General features: G+C 41.5%; 1 protein-coding gene across 7 annotated transcripts in view; it reads left to right on the top strand.

The window, feature by feature from the left end:
• INTS10 (integrator complex subunit 10) overlaps window positions 1-20217 on the top strand; it is a 44423-nt gene that overhangs the window by 18958 nt on the left and 5248 nt on the right. For 3 of the 7 annotated variants that reach the window (XM_050944993.1, XM_050944991.1, XM_050944989.1), the window contains exons 9-16: window positions 2258-2391; window positions 3182-3335; window positions 4040-4122; window positions 8711-8866; window positions 10295-10403; window positions 11029-11108; window positions 11657-11819; window positions 13537-13630. In XM_050944993.1, the coding sequence (XP_050800950.1) occupies window positions 2258-2391; window positions 3182-3335; window positions 4040-4122; window positions 8711-8866; window positions 10295-10403; window positions 11029-11108; window positions 11657-11819; window positions 13537-13630 (973 nt within the window). Of the gene's footprint in view, window positions 1-2257; window positions 2392-3169; window positions 3336-4039; window positions 4123-8710; window positions 8867-10294; window positions 10404-11028; window positions 11109-11656; window positions 11820-13536; window positions 13631-20217 lie in introns of all 7 variants that reach the window. The other 4 variants (XM_050944992.1, XM_050944990.1, XM_050944988.1 and 1 more) reach the window with 2 other exon arrangements.

Genomic DNA, 20217 nt, shown 5'->3' with positions numbered 1-20217 from the left:
GTGGGGTCCTCCCTGGAGCTCCTTGATGTTAGGGGTAAGAGATTGAGCAGTGACCTAGAGCAGGATCCTCAGGAACAACCTTTTCTCAGTGGGGAGAGGAGTAGGCCAAGCCCTGCTGTTTCTTGTGTGGAGGAGATGGTACTGCCCTGAGTCTTCCAAGCCAGTCAGAGGCACAGAACGAGTCCCTGAGGAGCCTCCTTGGAGCAGAGTTTAGTAGGGTTCAAGAGAAAATTAGACATTTACACAAATAACCTCTGCAGCTACACTTAGCTAGAATAAAAATGTATAAGGAATATAAACCTTTGTTTAATATTCATGGGATGTAATCTAGCAGGTTGGGGTTAGGAAGAGTGATCCTGCGTGGACAGGTTGTTGAAGAAACTTACATGAAAGGGGATTTACACCTTTCTCTGAAGCACCTGGCACCATTCACTAATTGTGTCAGGCTATTGGGCTCGGTGAATCATTCGTCTGATCTAGTTAGCATAGTGTTTGCTGTGACATTGGCCAAGTCACTTACCCTTACTAGGCCACAGTTTCCCTGTCTGCAAAATGGGGATAATTCTGCACTGACAATACCAGTATTAGTGGACTTCACTTCTTGGGTCTGTGTTACTGTGAGTGGGTCTCACAGGAACTCTGTAGTTTGAAGATTCTGAGCCTATTGGATTCAACGGGGGATGTCTTGTGCTGCCCAGATGAGTTACCTGTGCTTCTACAGTCACATCCTATCTGAGAAGAGTTGGGGAAGGAACTCCCGAGGGACTCCATTCTGTCCCAACTTGCTGCAAGCCTTGGGCACTGTGCTTCACTCTCACATCCTTTCTGGTACTACTGTGTCCGTTTCCTGAGCTCAGTGATATAATATATATTTTTGTGACATCTCTTGCTGATTTCTACTGTGCCATCAAATGTCGGTGGAGTGCAGTGCCATGGGTGTTATCTGCATCATTGGGGTTTTTTCTCCTCCTTTTTCAGAAAGGAAATGTCTATAGAAACAAGGGGGAGAGCCTACATGTTTCAGCAGGGAGGCACAAGATGGCTCCTGCTGGATCCAACAGCTCACAACGTCCATCTATCAGAATTCTCACCAGGTGCATGGACTGGGGTGGCATCTATTGAGATGTAGAGCTTCAGTGAACAACCATTAATCATCTCTTGCCTATTTCACATGGGGTTGGATGGAGGTTTGAGATGAGCGGGGCAATTCACATGTCTCTCATAAGCTCTCAGGCTGTCTGTGGGCTTTGGCAGTAATCAATGCTTTGGTTGATGTATTTTCAGGATGTTCATTTTATCTTTGGTGATGCATCGCCTCCTTTCTTGGCAGACAGAGATTTTAAACGCGATGACAGAGAAATAGATTTCCCATTCCTTCATCCTTCTCTCTGCAAGCGTGCAAACCCCTAATACACAGGTTTTGGGTTTTTTTGGTAGGTTAAGGACTGAAACACTTTTGGGGATCCCCTTTCAAAATACTGGCAGCACACTATGCCACATGGAGATAATACTTCCCTGTCTCAGTTTTACAGATGACTAAACTTAAGCACTAAGACCTTAAGTGATTTGCCCAGGATCAAATGGAAATTTGTGGCACAGTTGGAAGTAGAAATCAGATCTGACTCCCATTCCTATCCTTTACCCACAACTAAACTTCTTTGGAGGTATGGTCATGGGAAGGGGCAGTGGACTTGGGCAGCCAGCTTAAAGCTTGATCCCACACATTTGAAGTCAGCAGGAGCAGGCCCATAAGCAAGTTACAGTACTAAGGAAATCGCATGATAAAACAACTGCATTCCTCTTTTGAGGCTTCAGTGGCTGTCAAGGCTCTGCTCCATTTTCCCGTAACGAGTTCTTTGGGAATTTTTCTTTGGTGGTTGCTTTTAGGCGGTTGGCCAAATGGACCAAATGACTGGCATTATTTAATGATTGCTTTTAGTTGAAAGTAAATGTGCTTGGAGACAAAATACTTAAAACGCTTACATATCTTGTGACTGCTCCCTTAGAAGGGGGTTCCAAGATTTTCTGACAGCTTTGAGCAGATCATCATGACTTCTGGCAGAGGATATGTGACCTCTAAGATAGAGCTCCCTTCAAAGCAAGTTGTAGCATTACCAGGGTATTTTAAACATTGACACAATTTGTTGAATTACTTTCAAATTGTTCTGCACAACATGCCTGAATGAAAAAATTTGAAGCAGGCAAATGGTCAGTGAGTTCAGTTTAAAGCAAGTTTTAATCTATTTTTTAAACGTAGGGCCAAATGCTCCAAACCAAGTTCCACTGGTTCTCCTTGAGGATGTGTCCAGTGTCTACGGTGATACAGATATTGATCGCAACAAGCACATCCATAAAAAGAGGAAACTTGCAGAAGGAAGAGAGAAGACAATGGTAACTCCTTTAGACTATTCTATTTCGAATAGAAATTATACCACATTTGGAATTTTGAACATTAAGAATTTCTGTTTATGACCAAAATATGCAGAGAAAGAGACTTGGTTAGAAGCAACAAGAACAAAACAGTTTTACTGGCAATACTGTAAGTGCCAGTATCATGATGTGAAAGGAACTGAGCTGAGACTACTATCTATTTGATTGTACTATGTTTTCAGGCAGGAATTCCATAGGCAAAGTGCCATTGCATAATAACTGGCCTGTAATAACAGTTATGTGTTTGCTCTGTCTGTTTCATAGGAGAAAAAACAACTATTTTATAGAAGTACATTGTTGGTAAAAGTACACATTTTAGAAGAATTACATGTGATTTGCATATGCCATGATGGTTTTGGATTGACTGAGAAGGTTTAGCTCTTACTTCAGTAATACCCAGCTTGCACTAGAATAAGTTAACAATACCACAATTTGACCAATGTGTAACAGAGCGAACTCTTTAGAGATGCTATTTATGATGATGTGCACTCAGGATCTCAATAGTTTATTTTTAGAGTAAAATATCAAATTTTCCTACTATTTTTCATTTCTTTTTGCTAAAGGAGTTAGTAATATTTAATATAATTAATGCTAAGCACAGAAATAGTGAAAAGTCTACTATGAAGATATTTGCACTGGGATTGTTTGCTTTGAAGCTTATACGCAATGTTGCAGAAGTTCCATAAGATTTTTTTGAAAAACATTTAATTAAAGAGAGCGAAATGTTTTGTCTATACTGATCCTTAAGCAGAGTTCGGATGATGAAGACCCTTCTGGGAAGGGGAGAAGTCGTCACATTACAATAAATAAGACAGACCTTGCAAACTCTGTTGAAGTCCTAGAGAGCTTTAAACTGGCAAGAGAGAGCTGGGAGCTTCTCTATTCTCTGGAATCACTCGATAAAGGTAAGGATGATTGCAGGCGTTTATGCTTCCTTGGTAGAGGAGAATTGTTTGACTGTTAAAATACAGTTCAGGTATTTCTGAAATTACCCTCTATTTTGGAAGCCTGGATGGTTTGAGATTGGGAATTTAGATAAGGCTTCTTATCAATTATCTTGGAATTTGGTTTATTTGTTTTTTTTTTTTTTTGTAGTTCCTCCATACTTCTGTACTCATGCATTTGCCTTTCCTTGAAAGCAGCTTTTACTAAGGTAGCACATAGGTGGTAATAGAAAAGAAAGAGAAATGAGAGAACATAGTACCGAATGGATACCAAAACCTTAAGTTTGGGGGTGTTGCTAGTAACCTCCTGAAGATTTACATGTAATAGATAATTTCCCCAGCAGTTTGTTTCTTTGAAGATAGTTACTGGGTCTTTTTCTTCTCTGATTGTAATGTGTGTTTTATTTATGTCTTATATTTGTTGTTTGAAAAAATACTTCATACAAATAGTACCAGTTAGCTGTATTTAGGTATGTTGAATACTTTGGTCCCGAAGAACAGCATGATAAATAGAAACATGGTGGATTAGAAATTGTCCTATGTTGAAAATGTTTTTGTTCAGTCTTACTATTTTTCAGTTTTATTATTATTAGATGCCTTTTAAACAAAAGTTGTGCAATGCTTCCCCTCCCACTCTTAAGACTACTTTCTGATTGTTTACACAGAATTCACAAGAATTTGCTTGTCATGGAAGACAGATACCTGGCTTTGGTTACGAATCTTCCTCACAGATATGATCATTTACCAGGTAAATGAAAGAATGAGACTTAGACTTTTACATAGCCTCTTGACCTAATGGATTTGTTTCATGGCTAGCTGCATCTTTGATCCCTCTTACATTTCTTTCTAGTGCACCCTTTCAGGTAGCAAGCCCTGTTTCTTCACTTGTCTCAAGGTGGAATCCCTCAATTCTCCTACTCACAGAGCAGGTCCCTGGCCTACAACCACCCCGTCTATGAACTGTTTCCTTAGCAGGCCCAGCTGAGTTTGGCACATGCAAGAGACTTCCTTTGGGAAGCTATGAACAGTAGATAAACGCAGTCACTCTGAGCACCATCTTCTCCCCTCCCCCCCCAAAGTCTTTATTTATCCATAGGACATAGCAATCAGAGTAAAAAAGGGTTAAAGCAGTGGTCTCCAACCTTTCCGTGTGGTGGGCGCCGGATGACTAGCTGCTGAGGAGCGTGGCCGTGGACAAGCAGCTGCCAAAATGGTGCCGAGAAGCAGCAAAGCCGAGAAGCAGCAAGGCCAAGAGGCATTGCTGCCGAAATGCCGCCAAGAAGCAGCGTTATCAAGAGGCGTCGCTGCCGAAAATCAGCGGCATTTTGATGGCACTGCTTCTTGATGTTGCCGCTTCTCAGCGGCATTTCGGCGGCTGCTTGTCCAGGGGCCAATAGGTGGGCACACATAGATGCCCCAGCGGGTGCCATGTCGCCCACAGGCACCGCATTGGGGACCACTGGGTTAGAGCAACAGAAGGCTTACATGCATATATCTGACCTAATAATGAATAAAAATAATAATACTTACCTCTTATAAAGCACCTTTCATCAGTAGATCCCAAAGAACTTTGTGGAGGTCAATATCATTATCCCCATTTTTCATTTGGGGAAACTGAGGTCCAGAAGGGTGACGTGACTTGCCCAAGGTTACCCAGCAGACTAGTAGTAGAGCAGGGAATAGAACCAAGGTCTCATGAGTCCTAGTCCAGTACTGTATTTGCTGTGCTACATTTGAAGAAGGCCCTTGCATCTCAGGTATCTTCCTCTGGGGACGGGATTTTATCTGCTTCCTTGCTGACACTGCCCTGCCCTTGAGCTCAGGGCCTCAGGTGTTTATCTACTTAACAGTGCTTTGTTCCATGTTCCCCATCTGAAGCCCCTCCTTCCCAACTCAGCTGTTGTGTCCAGGTTGGTCAAAGACAAAACTTCAAAAGCATTAACACTTATTTTGTCAGTTAAGTACTGATGGTTGGGTTTTCGAAAGCCTTTGCCAGCCTTCCTGCAGAGGGATCTGAGGGGTACACCTGCAGGAAAGAACCTTTGAATCATCTAGCCAACAGCATAACAATGATAAAATAAACAGGAACACATAATAATCATAAAAATAATAGCCATATCTTCCACAATTTTCTTAATTTACTTGTATTTTGAATGCAAGATTTCAAAATGTTTCAGACCAACATGTCATGTGTTTTCCCTTACTTATCTGATTTTTGGTTGACTGAGGCCTTGTTGAAATTTTTTGCTAACATACCTATAGCAGTATAATTATACCAGCAAACTCTTCTAGTGTAGACGCAGTTTATACTGGCATAAAAACACTTCTGCATAGCTTACTCCAGTTTCCCAAGATACATAAGCTATACTGGCAAAAACACTTCTATATCGGTATAAGTGCATCTATTCCTTGACTTATGCGGGTGTAGCTACGTTACTTTAAAAAAAAAGAAAAAATCACACTCCTAACCAACATAGATATGCCAGTTTTAAGTGTAGACTAGGCCATAGTGACACAGTGCATTTTGGTGCTCTCTTGCTGTTAGGAATGGTTTTCTTGGAGCAATTTTTTAATTTTCTCTTTACAATCACAATGTAAATAAGCCTATAACAAAAGTCACCTCGTAGTTTCACATGCTTTGGTCATTCCTGCTATTTTAAATGGAAAATTAAAATTTTTTTCAGAAAGTGATTTAAGAGCATCCTGACAAAGTAGTTCTTGCCTTTCTCTGTACCCGGGTTTCCCTTATGACTGCTTAGAATGGGTCTTGAGTGATGAGGTTAAACTCAACTGAGGTTTGCTAAAAAATGCAGCTGAGACCTCTGTTTGGAAGGGCACATAGATAAGAGAGCTGACTCCTTGCTTGGTACTGTACTACTTATAGAACTGTAGGACTGGAAGGGACCTCAAGAGGTCATCTAGTCCAATCCCCTGGAGACGTGTCAGGACTGAGTATTACCTACTTCCATCTCACTGCAAAGTTTTACAGTGTGCTAGAGGCTTGTTAAGAATGGGATTCCCCTAAAATCTTATCCATAAGCCTTTGGACAAGGTAAATGTCTTGAAATACATTAGTTTAGCTTTTGGCGTGGTGTCATTGGTAATGCTTCCTACGGGCCCTGCAAGACTGCCCCTGCTGGGTGGCTGTCCCCACAGACGGTAAAAGTCCCATGACTCATTCCTCATAGTTTACAAGCTAGCTCCCTTGTATCTTGGCTGACATTCTAATGCCCACGACACGGTGAGTTGGCATGACAGGCACAAGGACTGCCATCGGAGTGTTAGCGATATGCCTTATAAAGTGTTTGTGGTTACCTAGAATGTGAAATGTGCTCGTGTAAAGTCAGAATGTCCAGTGCACCCAGGTCAGGCTGGCTGGCTGTTTTGGCTGTCTGTCTGTTCTGAATTATCATCAGTAAGTGAAGACAATGTATAATAATGCCTTAGAGGGTCAGTCTACGGAGCAATCTAGTTCTCCCTCTCATTTCCCATATTCAGGTGCTGTGGTAATCAGCATGTCTCCGTAGGTGAAAACTGCTCTGTGAGAGAGCTTTATAGCTAGTTTTCCCTTTTGAGTTTTGGTTTTTACCCTCTTCTCACTATTTTTTTTTCTTTTAAATTGGAAGGTTTTTAATAATTCGTCTTCTCTAAACAGAAATGTTTCTTGCTCCATCCAGAGCATGACTTATTGATGGCATGTTGTTTCCTACCATTGGCAGAGTCAGGATTTGCCCAGAATTTATGGCCCTAATCCCAAGTCTCCAATATCTCTTACCAGGTGAGAGGTTGTAGCTTTGGCTTAGAGGATTTCACAGAGTCTACCCACCTGTCCCTCTCCCCCATCCCTCTAGACACACACTGATTGTGGATAAATTCAGAGTTTGTGGCCCCAGATGATGCTCCTATATGCTAGGAACTGGCAGTTTCCCCAGGTCTTGCACAGAAGTTGTGGGTTCAGGAAATGGTCAAATCCACTGAGGAAGCCTCATTTTGTTAGGCACACAAGCTGCCATCTTTCTTGACTGCTGAACAAAGGTTAATGTGCCAAATCTAGATACCATCAGACACAGCCATGTGGTCAGACATGTGTTTCAGTCTTGACAGGTGAGATGCACTGAGGGCACTTGTGGGCCCTCTTAGTCCTGGCCTGGAATTCTTCCAGACTGGAGTCCATGAATACCTGCCTAGAAGTAGCCCTAGGTCTTGTTGCATAAATATTCCCGGCAGCTCTGACTTCTTGGTCTACTGGTCACCTCAACGTAGGTGTGAATGGGGACTAAATGACTAAAATATTGGGGTACCCATTGGATTTGAGAGCTTAAAAACTGCAATTTAGGTATAAATATAATTTTTTAATGAAGATTGAATAACCCCTTTTGGATTTAAAACAGAGAGCTAGTCTCTGTTACAGCGCTGTAATCAATGCAGCAGGGGTCGATTTAGTGGCTCTAGTGAAGACACACTAAATCGACAGCAGAGTGCTCTCTGGTGGACCCCGGTACTCCAGCTGTCCGAGAACAGTAAGGGAAGCTGACCGTTATTCACGCAGCTGGAGTAGTATAACTTAGGTCGACTTACCCCGGTAGTGAAGACAAGCCTGGAGTCTTGCCTGCTCTTACAGTATAGTATTTGTTCGGTAAATCATTCAGTTCTTCAGGCAGTATGCCATAAAAAAGGCTGTTCTGAATTTTTAAATAACTTAAAATCTGTCCTTCCCCTACAGACAGTTGTATGTTTAATTAGCAATTAAGAGAGACTCTTCCAATCAAGCAGGTACAAAAACTGTGTATGCAAGAAGATAGGGAGAGAAAGAGACTAGTAAGGTTTTCTTTGATCATCTAGAATTATTTTACCAATAAATAAATAAATAGCAATTTAGCTTAATCAGTTTTGGGCAACGCATACCATGAAAACTGCAGACACATTCAGTGCTTGACTCTTGCAGATCCATTCCAATATAGTGAACAGATTTTTTCAGTGGACTTAAATGGCTCCAAAATAAATGATTAGTTAGCCCTTGAGACCATGTTTGTAAATTCAAATTTTAATTTGAAACAAACCTAATTAAAAATCCAATTTAAATACATATAAAGAGAATAATTGTTTTTATTTATAGTTCAAAATTAGGCCTATATCTTCCCTTGTCACAAGCTCACGCATGTGCCATCCAAACCCCTCTTTTACTGTGTCATAGCTTAATTAGCATGACATTGTGAATTCTTCACTACTTGGCTAACCTTGGCTTTGGAGACTTTCTAAGATAGGATTATCTCCTTTATTTCTTTATGAATTGTGTGTGGGAAGTTCTAATGTTCTTTTGAATTCTTTTTTAAAAGGGTCAGTATAAAAAAGCAGTTACCAGTCTACATCACTTAGCAGCTCTTCAGGGATCTCATTCTCAGCAGCAGATCACAGGACAAGGATCACTCCTAGAGAATCAGAGAGCACTTATCCAGTTAGCTACTTGCCACTTTGCCCTTGGAGAATACAGAGTAAGTACAGCATACTGGCCTCGCTTCTCCAGGCCTTCCCCTCCATCTGCCAGTCCTCCCTGGGAGCTGCAAGCTAGCCTGTTTCCAGGAGGAGATCAGACATGCCACCTGACGCCAGGAGGGCACTGCATCTCTGCCCACGCCCCCTGAATGCATGACAGAGCTGCCAAATGTGTATCATGTGAAATGTGTTCTATATGGTAGCTGTGAATTTGAGTTTGGGTTATTTGTTAGATTAACCTTAATTTTGAATTACCTTCCTTTTTTAACAGTACGTTTGATAATTTCAGCCTTTGTCTCAGGAGTCGTACTTTTATTGTTGACATACATGCTTCACCTTAGCTTCACCTTAGTTTTTAGCTCTGATCACATGGAGGTGATTAAGGGTATGCTGGGGTGGGGGGAATGTCTGGGTGGTGGTGAAGGGGTTATTGGAAACATAATCTTACTTTTTGGAATATGTTCATAGAAAAGAGTTGCTACCTGACAACTCAGCAGACTTGGAGAATCATATTATCTGGCGTGACCTCTTAATGCAATTTAGCTTTGGAATATGTCTTTTATACCTTATTATTATTACTACAGTAGTGCATAGAGGTCACAGTCAATATGGGGCCCAGGGCGCAATGTGGGGTACAAATGCAGTATTATTCCATGTCCCAAAAACTTAGGCTTTGTCTACACTGGCACTTTGTCGGCAAAACTTTTGTCGTCCAGCTCATGGTGGGTGGATGTTTTTTGTTGGCAGGAGAGCTCTCAGGAGTGACTTGCCCAAGGTCACATGGCATTTCAGTGGTGAAGTGGTGAATAAAATCCAGGTCACCTGAGTCCCATCCTCCGCTCTCTCCACTGGCCCATATTTCCTCCCCTACAGATAACTTTTTCATTAGAAATCCTTAGGTTTCTTTAAAACTGATTTATCTGATTATATCTCCTCCTTGTACACTTTTATTTCTTAATAAATTAGGAGTAGGGTTTACAGCATTTCTGCAGTGCTATCAGATTGCAGTTTTGACTTTTTGGGAATAATTTCTCTAAACAGAGACGGAAAAAGCCTTATTTTTATTAAAAACTTCCAGAAACAGTGAAAACAATTTGAACTCTAAAAGTCAATTCATTTTAAATTACCCACGGACTATTCTTGCACTGTTGAAATAAAAAAAACTGTGAAAGAACTAAGCATCCACTGTTAAAGGGGGTCATTTCATCAATTCATAGTACATCTTTTCCCCTTTGTCCAGACAAATTAGATTACCTTGCCCACTAGTCCTCTATCTAATAGAATTTATAATCTATAATGATCTTCTCTGTTCCTATTTCTGCTGCCTACTGCAAGAGTTCAAATTCATTGTTCTGTTACTGATTAATCTGGATTTCATTTCAAATTTAGAATCTCAGGATTATTCATTTTTATATTTTCTTTTGTAGTTGACATGTGAAAAAGTACTTGACCTTGTGTGCTACATGGTACTTCCCATACAAGAAGGGGCTAAAACCCAAGAGGAGCAGCCTAAAGTGAAGTCTAAATTCAGGAAAGGTATGGGGATTTTTTGGGTTTCACTTCCGAACAGCTGGGTCTGGGAGGAATTGTGAGATTCTCAGTGACGTAGATTGTAGTAAAATCCTTACACCCTCTGCTCTGGAAAATGTTGCAATATATATATTGTATGTTAGTTTCAGTCACTTATATGTGCACTAAGTTTCAGTTTTCCTTATGTTGCATTGTAGCATGAAATCTCCGATGTCAGCAGGAGAACATTGGTTTCACCCTGAGCCAGTATCACCAGGACAAACCTGATTACAAAATACTCCAAGCATTTCACCCAGCTTAGTTTTAGGACACGCTTGTCTATATCCTAAAGAAAACAAACTGTGCATTATTACTGTGGAAAGAGATGGTTATTCCTTATCCTTCTTTGTCTCTTGTAAATGCCTTCTCATCAACATCACTTTACTGTGTAGCAGAATACATAATCATAGCACGAGAAAGAAGAAAAGAAGATGGGCTTTTTAAATATTATTTTACATTTTAATCATGCGGATTGAGGCATGGGATTAGGTAATTGCAGGTTTGTGCCTCCTGTTTCCCATTCTGACTTTTTAATCAAAATAATAGGGTTATGTGACATGCATAATTATGTAATATAATTTCTCTATTACAGGTTCTGATCTAAAACTTTGGCCATGTACCAGTAAAGCTATTATGCCATATTGCCTCCATTTATTGTTGGCTTGTTTTAAGGTAAGTTATTGTCAAAGCTCCATATTCTATGCGCATTTTAGATCTAAATTATGCTGCACTGTTCCTGAAATGATGTGGCACTGCTCCTCCTTGTCCACATCTAGTAGGGTGCCTTGGTAACAGTATCTTTTGTGCTACTCATTTGGCAGTCAGAATGGATAGAGGTTTTGGCAGCTGGGTGGGGGACCACTGAGGATTTTTGTATCCAGGAAAACGTGACATGTGGTTTGTTAGTACCAGGGGACAGTTTGTGCACTTTGTATTGGGAGGGAACGAATATCCTCTTTCCCTCTCCCTATTTGACACGGGCAGAAGTGACTAACTTAGGAAGAGAGGTTGAATTCCGCATTTCCCCATGTTAGCAACCCTCAACAACAACTAGCTGCCTTCTCACTCATCCCAGTATCTTGCCTTACTTGAGCAACTATTAATAAGTGCGTAGTCTCTGCCACCACTGTTAGTTTTGGATACTGGGTGTAGTAATCTGTTGTGATGTTACTGATTCATACAGTGTGAATCTCTCTTTTTGTTGTTCTTTGTTTTTATAGCTGAGAGCTTTCACAGATAACAGGGATGACATGGCTTTGGGTCACGTGATCGTTTTGCTTCAGCATGAATGGCCAAGGGGGGAGAACTTGTTCCTGAAAGCCATCAACAAAATCTGTCAGCAGGGAAACTTCCAGTATGAGAATTTTTTCAACTATGTTACAAGTATCCTTTTTCCTATTAAAAACTTGTCAGTGCAGCAAAAAACAATTCAGAGTCCTCTTTGTCGTATAAAACCTTCCATTGGGTTGTAGGAAATAGTCACTTATGAAAATATTTATCTGCTTTTCAAAGAGACCAAATTCCGCATTTAATTATGCGCCATACAAACCTTTTGTAATCTATGGGAATGCATGAAGTGTAAATCAGAGTAGAATTGGCTATAAAATGGATGTGTGATTGCTGCTGGTACCTGGAAAATATATATCCCTACATTGCTGTCACGCCTCAATTTTTATAAAATGGCAGTTGCTTGTGCTATTACAAATAAGTCTCTCAGCATTTCCATTACAATCGAGAGTTGCGCTGGGCCATTATGCTGGAGTTTTTCAGCTATGCTCCTCGGTGGGAGCAGCAAAGTGAAAAGTATGTGGTATCCATGCTTCAGAGATCCGAAATCGTGTCACTTTCACTTTGCAGTTGTTTGCAGATGGTGGGTCATATTTTCAGAATTAGGTGTATGCATGTTCATAGAAAATATGTCTGATTTATGCACACAAATGTCAAATGCATATATGGTCAGCTAAGTGTATAACTAGACTGGCATCTAATTGCAGTAATTATTAAACGAGGTGGGTCTAACTGCAGTTGTGGACCCCTCACTAAAATTCTGTTCTTGTGTGCAGCAACAGTGGGAGATGTGGGGAGCAAATTAGGGCAGTGGTTTTCAGCCTCTGGTCTGTGGACCTCTGGGGATCCGCAGACTATGTCTAAGATTTCTAAATGGGTCATGACCTCCATTTGAAATTTTTTAGGCGTCCACAAATAAAAGCTTGAAAACCACTGAATTAGAACATAGGAATTGAGAAGGAAGAAAATGTAAACATGAAGAAGAAAAGACATAAAAAACCAGAGAGAATGAGGTGAGGGGGAAAAGCTAAGACAATGGTTTTAAAAGGGCTAGTATGCACCAGTACAATGTAGTGTCACTTCCTCCTCAATCCTAACCTGACTACATTTACTTTGATGCCATGTTGCACAGATGTGGTGATCCTGACTTGGGTGGGTGCACTGTACCTTAAAAATAGCTGCAAAATATTTCAGTGCCTTTAGTAACATGGTAAGTGTGTTAAACCAGTGGCTCTCAATAAGGGTACGCATATCCCTGGGGGTACGCAGAGGTCTTCCAGGGGGTATATCAACTCATCTATATTTGCCTAGGTTTACAACAGGCAACATAAAAAGCACTAGCGATGTCAGTACAAACTAAAATTTCATACAAACAATGACTTGTTTATACTGTTCTACATACTATACACTGAAATGTAAGTACAATATTTATATTCCAATTGATTTATTTTATAATTATATGGTAAAAATGAGGAAGCAAGCAGTTTTTCAGGAATAGCGTGCAATGTCACTTTTGTATTTTTGTGTCTGATTTTGTAAACAAGTAGTTTTTAAGTGAGGTGTAACTTGGGGGTACTCAAGACAAATCAGACTCCTGAAAGGGGTACAGTAGTCTAAAGGTTGAGAACCACTATGTTAAACTACCAATGTTTTGTTTGTATATCAAAGAACCGTGTGTTACGGTTTTATCTCTGGCTGGTCTTTCAGCAGGTATAGTGTTGGTTCAATCTTCATTTTTTTTGGTGAGATTGCTTTATGAAGATCTGTGTTTTATCATTTTTTCCCCCTATCAAGTCCTGAACCTTTTCTACAGATATTGATATGCTGGAGGAATTTGCCTATTTAAGAACACAAGAAGGAGGGAAGATTCATCTGGAGTTGCTGCCAAATCAAGGAATGTTAATCAAGTAAGGGGAAAAATTATTTGTTGTCTGTTTCAAATGATCTGAAATGCGTTCTGGTCATCTTCTGATTGATATGTGCCCACGGCTGGTATGTTTGTGATACAGTATTTCTAGCATTTACGAGGTCGCACAAGACCATAGGTTTGTGTCTCTTCCACCAAATTCAGGGCTTTTTGGTGCACTTCAACTTTAAGCTCATCTAACTGCGTTTTTTGAATTGTGTTGCACCGGAATAGCTGGTATTGACTGGGTACTGTATTACTTTTTCATTCTGAAACTTGCATGGTAATGGTGGTATTAACTACTTAGGCCTTAGGTAGAACATGGTAAGAACTATAATTACAGTTTTTAAGGGGAAGCCCCCTTTTATACAGTTATGAAAGCTCACATGGAGCTGTGTATGAAATTACACTAGGAGTAAACTTAATTAAACCTCTGCCTGGAGCCAATGAGTTTTCATCTCATCTGAGCTCACAAGCTAAGCAGAATCAGGCTTGCTTATTACAAGTTGATGCAGGAAATCATTCTGGTAAGTCAGTAGGAAGCAGACTTCCCTTTGAATCGGACTAGACCAGTGCCCCCAGCAAGGTCTTGGAGGCAAAAGTGCCTTTGAAGATCTAGAAGATTGGTCATAAAGAGCCACTGGCATTTTTATAATGTTGAGGTGTTAAACCTTGTGTCCTGGCCAAGTTCCAATGTTGTTAACAATATTCTAGCTACTGATATTCCCACTACTTACAGGCTAAAGTTTTCAAAAACAGGAGCTTACCGTTAGATTCTTAAGTCCATATTTAGGTTCCTCAGTACGTCTGGCCTGACCTTCAAAAGTACTGTGCATCCACTAAGCTTCCATTGAAGTCATTGAAGCTGTGGGTGCTTAGAACGTACAAAAACTCTGACCAAACTCTCTCTGTGTGTATGCACAATGTGCCCAGATATTGGATGGTGTCATCATCAGCCAGGTGGAGAACCGGTAGCCTGCCCTCAAAATAGGTTAGTGGGCACTCGTCAAGGATATGCAACATAGTCTGAAATTGACCCAGATGCATTGCAGGTCATTATTAAAAAAAAATTAAAGAAATTTAGGTGTTTAAATAAGCACTTAGGAGCCTAACTTTATGCTTCAGATTTTGCAAACCTTGGCCCTGACATTTTTCACTCCTCTTCCTAAAGTATTATGTAATAAGTTTGTTATTTAACAGGATATCTGTGGTGCTGATCCATGGTTCTAAAGCTAATCAAAAGTGATGACCCCTTTCTGATGCTGACAGTCGGAGAGCAGTGCCAAACGTGGTACTATAAGTGAGAGACCATCCTGCTTTACAGATATATAGGGAATTAGAAAACATAACACTGAAGACCTAGGCTACCTGGGAACTTCCTGAGCATTGCTTCATGTTAATTACAATAGTTTAATCCCATTTTGTTGTACCTTCTGTCTTTTCTTATTGGGTAACGATTATGCTCAGTGTTCTAACTGTACCAGCCAGGAGATCGAATCTTCCCAGTTGGCCTCCTGTCCAGGTAGTACGTTGCCTCCTGTATCATGGAAGCAAACAGGTACAGATGCCCAGTTCCTTTTGCCCCACTCATCCTTCCTATTTCTGGATCCTGACCACTCCCCACTCTGATATATTTGGGCTGCACCTTTCTTCCAGGAGGCAGAGGCTACAGAATTTTGCCACATCCCCAGCAGTTCTGTGCTAGATTGTTTACCACCAGCCAGCAGAACAGAACATCAGCTCAGCTCTCCTGTCGTACCCCTGTAGAGCCTGGCAGTAATCCAGGCAGTAGTAAGTGGTTTGTATTCATCCCAGCTGTCCCTTCATCTGACTCAATGGTTTCAAGAAAAGTCTCTATGGAAGCTCTGCATCTTTGGTTCTTGGCAATTTTGGCAGTAAGGTGACCTCTTCCACATAAGGACATCAAGTCATACTTGTGCTTAAAAAGATTTCTGTGATGTTTTGCAGCAACAACCCAGACAGATCAGTTGCTCCCAATGAGCTATTTCCTCAATATTGAATGTGCTTATGGGCCCAGCAGTGCAATATGGGAGAAGTATCCCAAAAGCTACTTTCTTAACAAGCTGGCAGTTTTAGTTGGTGTGACTTGGTTAATTGTTTCTTTGCCATACGTTTAGTTTTCCCTAGATGCTGCAGTCTAGCCTGCCCTCCGAATTGGTTCCCAAAGGGAATCCAGAGTTCCACCTTTTCTACCAGCATTTTGCCCAGAACCTTCCACTTCCCTTCTGAGGAAATTATATTCCTCTATATCTTGGGCTTGCCTGAGCCAGTGGAGCATCTCACAAACTTACCTTGTCTTACAGAAGTCACGTTAATACTCAGTTGAGGATGATCTTCCTAGGCCCGACAATCCACAAAATAAACTAAACAGTTTCATTGACTGACAAAAGGTGCAGTCAGTCAGGTGCTAACCAGGCCAGGTTTCTCAGGTTAAAATGGGTAGATTCTTCTCCTCTTCCAGCTTCACCCAGAACTGGCCCCTGGAAGAAGCAACCAGGGTGTACCAAGAATTTGCTGCTCCTTGCTGTGCCCTGCAGCTGATGGTGCATGGCCTTTCTAGGCAGCTCCTGGAGAACTAAACGCTGTGCTTTCCCCTCCACCCTCCTTCCCCAGTGACACATTGGGGTGCCCCAATGTGGTGGGGTCTCCAGCAGGGAGCAGAAAATGCCAGGTACACCCTGTCACTCTCCTCCTCAGCCCGGGAATTCAGGAAAACAGGCTACTGTTTACGTACTTCAAAGGCTGCAATGAGGGCAGGGTAGCTTGGAAGACCTCGCTGGCCATAAAGATAAAGGATTATAGCAGTGGGTTTATAATTTAGGCTGGTAAAATTCATATGTTTGTCACATTTCACTCCAGCCCATAAAGGAGACGAGATGGGGTAGGGGTGCGGAGGCGTATGCCTCTCTTATCTGTGATGCAGCCCCCTGGTGGTTTTTACATACATTCCTTCAATTCTGTCACTGGATTATCTGCAGTGACATCTGAGTTCAACCGGAGCTTCAAGCTCCACTGTAGGTAAACCCTCCTTCAGAGTTATACTATTTGCTACGTCCACTGAGCCTAATGGTGACCTGTTAGGATAGGAGAAAATGAGACTGTATGACAAGGAAAGAATTACTAACTTTAGGCTCCTATTTTTCAAAATCTTGTCCTGAGAATAATACAATATAAATGGCAGTTAATTGCCTAGCAGGTAGTTTTTTGCACCTTGACTTGAAAGTTGATTATTTTTTCTTTACTCCTCAAACATATTTCTGAGTAAAATCTCATTCCTAGTGTAAACTAAAATGGGTCTTAGTTATAACTTTATTCAGATTTCTACACTTAACTCTAGAGTTTATCCAAACATTCCATCTTGATCTTGCGGTTTTTATATTTGATTTACGAAATTTGAAACAACGAATTACAAGATCCTCAGAGTCGTCGTCTTATTGCATTGGCTGTTCACTAGTCAGTATCTTAAAACTCTCAAACTGTCACAAGCCAGGGAAATACTTCTAATTTAATATCGGATAGTCCAGATTTAGAAACTTGATTCTTGCTATCTCGCCATTTAACAGGTTTTTGATTGGGTATATCAGCTGTCATTGGCCATCCAATATTAAAAACAAACAAACAAGGTCCCTCTTGTTAAAGTATCTCACTTTCATGGTGGTACTTCGCAATTTGGTAGAAATACAGGCATGTATAGAAATCATTACTGTTTGTGTTTAAAAATTATGTAAACACACAACCGCAGTTGCAGTCTTCTGGAGATGTACCCTAGGCAGCCAGATTGCAAAATTTGGTATGCCCTTTAATGTGTATCACTTTGTGCATGCATTTAGCCCTGATTTATCGCTCTTGTAAGAAGCAGTGAAGTAACAGATGTGCAGCTCCCATTGTCCTGATGTAATTTCTCACTGTTCTCAATGTCTCCTTTTGAAATCTGCCCCCAGTTGTGGGTACTGAGCACTCTTAAAACTCTGTCCCACTAGTTTAACTAACCTTTGTGAACTATTTATTTCAGGCCATAGTGGTCTAATTTTGCTGCTACTCAGTAGAAAAGTAAACACCCCCCCCTTTGAATTATTTGACTATTTGCATAGCTCTCCATCCCCCTGCATTAGTACATGATAGATACTGGCCAGAATGTTCATACTTGCAAGCCTGAAGATAGGCACCTACGTCCATATTTAGGCACCTAATATTGAGTGGCCTGGTTTTCAAAGGTGCTGAGTAACTTCAGCTCCTAGGAATGCTAAGGCAGATGATGGATGCCCAACATTGCTGCAAATCAACCCATTTACTTAGGTGCCTCAATATGGATTTGGGTGCCATTTTCAGATACTCAACTATCTCTAAACCAAATTTCTCAAGTCTGGTCAGGTGGGACATTGAATTTGCTTTCGGTAGCCATCTTGAGGTTTGGATTCTCTGCTGTAGATCACACACATGCTATGGACATGTGACGTGTCAGAGAGGGTATGAACTACCTTTCATCTAGAACAGCCTGTGGTAGTTGGTCCATAGCCCAGAGGACCAAGGCTTTACAAGAGACTGCCCCACATCCCAGGCCAGAGTGTTTTCTTGGTATGTGAGCCCATATCACAAGGGAGAAGGTTTAAAAAGGTATATGAGTGGGGGGGAAAAATGCCTAATAAAGAAATGACTATTTGCCATTCCATGTGAGATTCATGGGGCTGGCGTTTGGGCACCAACACTAGCATCATGAGCTGCTGGGCCAATCTCTAATACTTTGGTTTTCTATTTTAATTTGGAGTTACGAATGAAAGGGTTTGAGCATTGGCCTGCTAAACTCAGGGTTGTGAGTTCAATCCTTGAGGGGGCCATTTAGGGATCTGGGGCAAAAATCTGTGTGGGGAGTGGTCCTGCTTTGAGCAGGGGGTTGGACTAGATGACCTTCTGAGGTCCCTTCCAACCCTGATATTCTATGAAAGGCGATCCATGTACTAATTGCAAGATCCTTACGTAACACATTCATGCTGTAATGTACAGAATTTCACTGTTCACAAGACGGCCATCTGGCTTGGGCTCAGCATGAGTTCCCTTAGGTCAAAGTTCTAAACTGCTGGACTCAACTGAGGTGTCTCTCACCACCCCTACTGAGGTACTTGGCTGCCTCCTGTGCTCCTGTAATTAATTCCTTTCTGACTGCAGTGGGGACAGTGACATTTCTTTGCAATGTGTCTTTGGATGGCTTCTGCCCCTCACAATATCCTTTGTCCTGGTGTATATTTTGACTGATACTGAGACACAGACTTGCAATGGTGTCCAGGTTGATGTCCCCAGGGCTCGTGCCACCTTCTCCTGCTCTCCTTTAAGCATCTTTTGGAGGCCCCTCTGCACTGTTATCACTCCCAGGGTGTGGAGGTCCCTTTCTGCAACACCTTTATTCTCCTGTCCTTTCCCTGACTGACAGTCTGCCCTTCTCCCAGGAGCACTGAGGCAGGACCAATAGGTCTGGCTGCATGCTAGAACCATCCTTTCTGGAATTCTCCAGCATTTCTGCCTCCACCCCCTATACAGACAGCAAACTACAGGCTCCCCATCCTGCTTCCTCCTTATGCACCTTCATTTATCTGCCCACAGGCTGCCCTTTGTGGAGCTTTATGCCATGTTGCTGCTTATCCACCAGAGCATCTCTTGACATCAAGCTTGGGCATCGTACCTATTGCTTGATACATTGAGTTTCTTGCTCAGCACTATTCTGGATATTTTTGACTTCTTCCCATGTCTTAGGTGGCAAAGCAAACCAGTAACTTAAAATATTTGTTATGAGTGTGGTCATACTGTGTCTCTCTGACATGCATGCCTGGAGTCTTCTGCTTGAGAAAGGATATAAACTGGCTGAACTGTCAGATGTGCTCACAGATTTAACTATAAGTTCTCAGTTCCTGAGAGGAGCTCTTCAGAGCTTTATTCTGATCATTCTTCTGACTCAGCTACAAAGCTAGCACAAAAAGTCTCCAAAGAGTCCATGTCAAGATGCCATTGCAGGCACTGAGACTGTCAGCGTCTCTCTGGAGGGCACAGATCTGACAGGAGAGGTTGTGTAGCTCCCCTTCCACTGCACCAAAGTCTGCAAGTTAAAACTGTGTCCGATGCCATTCTGCACCAAGACTTCAGCATCCTTGTTGCCTCCATGCACCCAACAAGTGGTGCATGACAGAATCCTCGTTACACAAGCTGTTGCTTCAACCAAAGTGTTGAGCTTAGACTGTTTTTTTAAAAAGGGCTTTGTTCTCTGTAGCTATGCAGTTTGATCTGGCCACCTCTCTGACTCTGATTGTCAAGTTAGGTTCTAGTTCCCCAGCCCTGCTGTCCTGAGCTTGCAGCCTTCAAGTTGATTGCACAGAAAGCTTCTCTTATAAAGTTTCACCTTGTTTGGTACCTGTTAGCCAAAGTTTACTCGCAGGATTGTTACTTTTTCAAACTGGTGCATATAGACATATCACCTTCTACGTGCTCCCTTCAGCAAGTCATGTAGTTTAACAAGAACCTAAAGCTCTTCTTTCTGAGTGCAGGTTTCCGTAATGTTGACCTTCTGGCATCCAAATGGCA

Source organism: Gopherus flavomarginatus, chromosome 3, assembly GCF_025201925.1.
Source record: "Gopherus flavomarginatus isolate rGopFla2 chromosome 3, rGopFla2.mat.asm, whole genome shotgun sequence".
Taxonomy (NCBI): Eukaryota; Metazoa; Chordata; order Testudines; family Testudinidae; genus Gopherus; species Gopherus flavomarginatus.
This window is presented reverse-complemented; position numbering and strand designations above follow the sequence as displayed.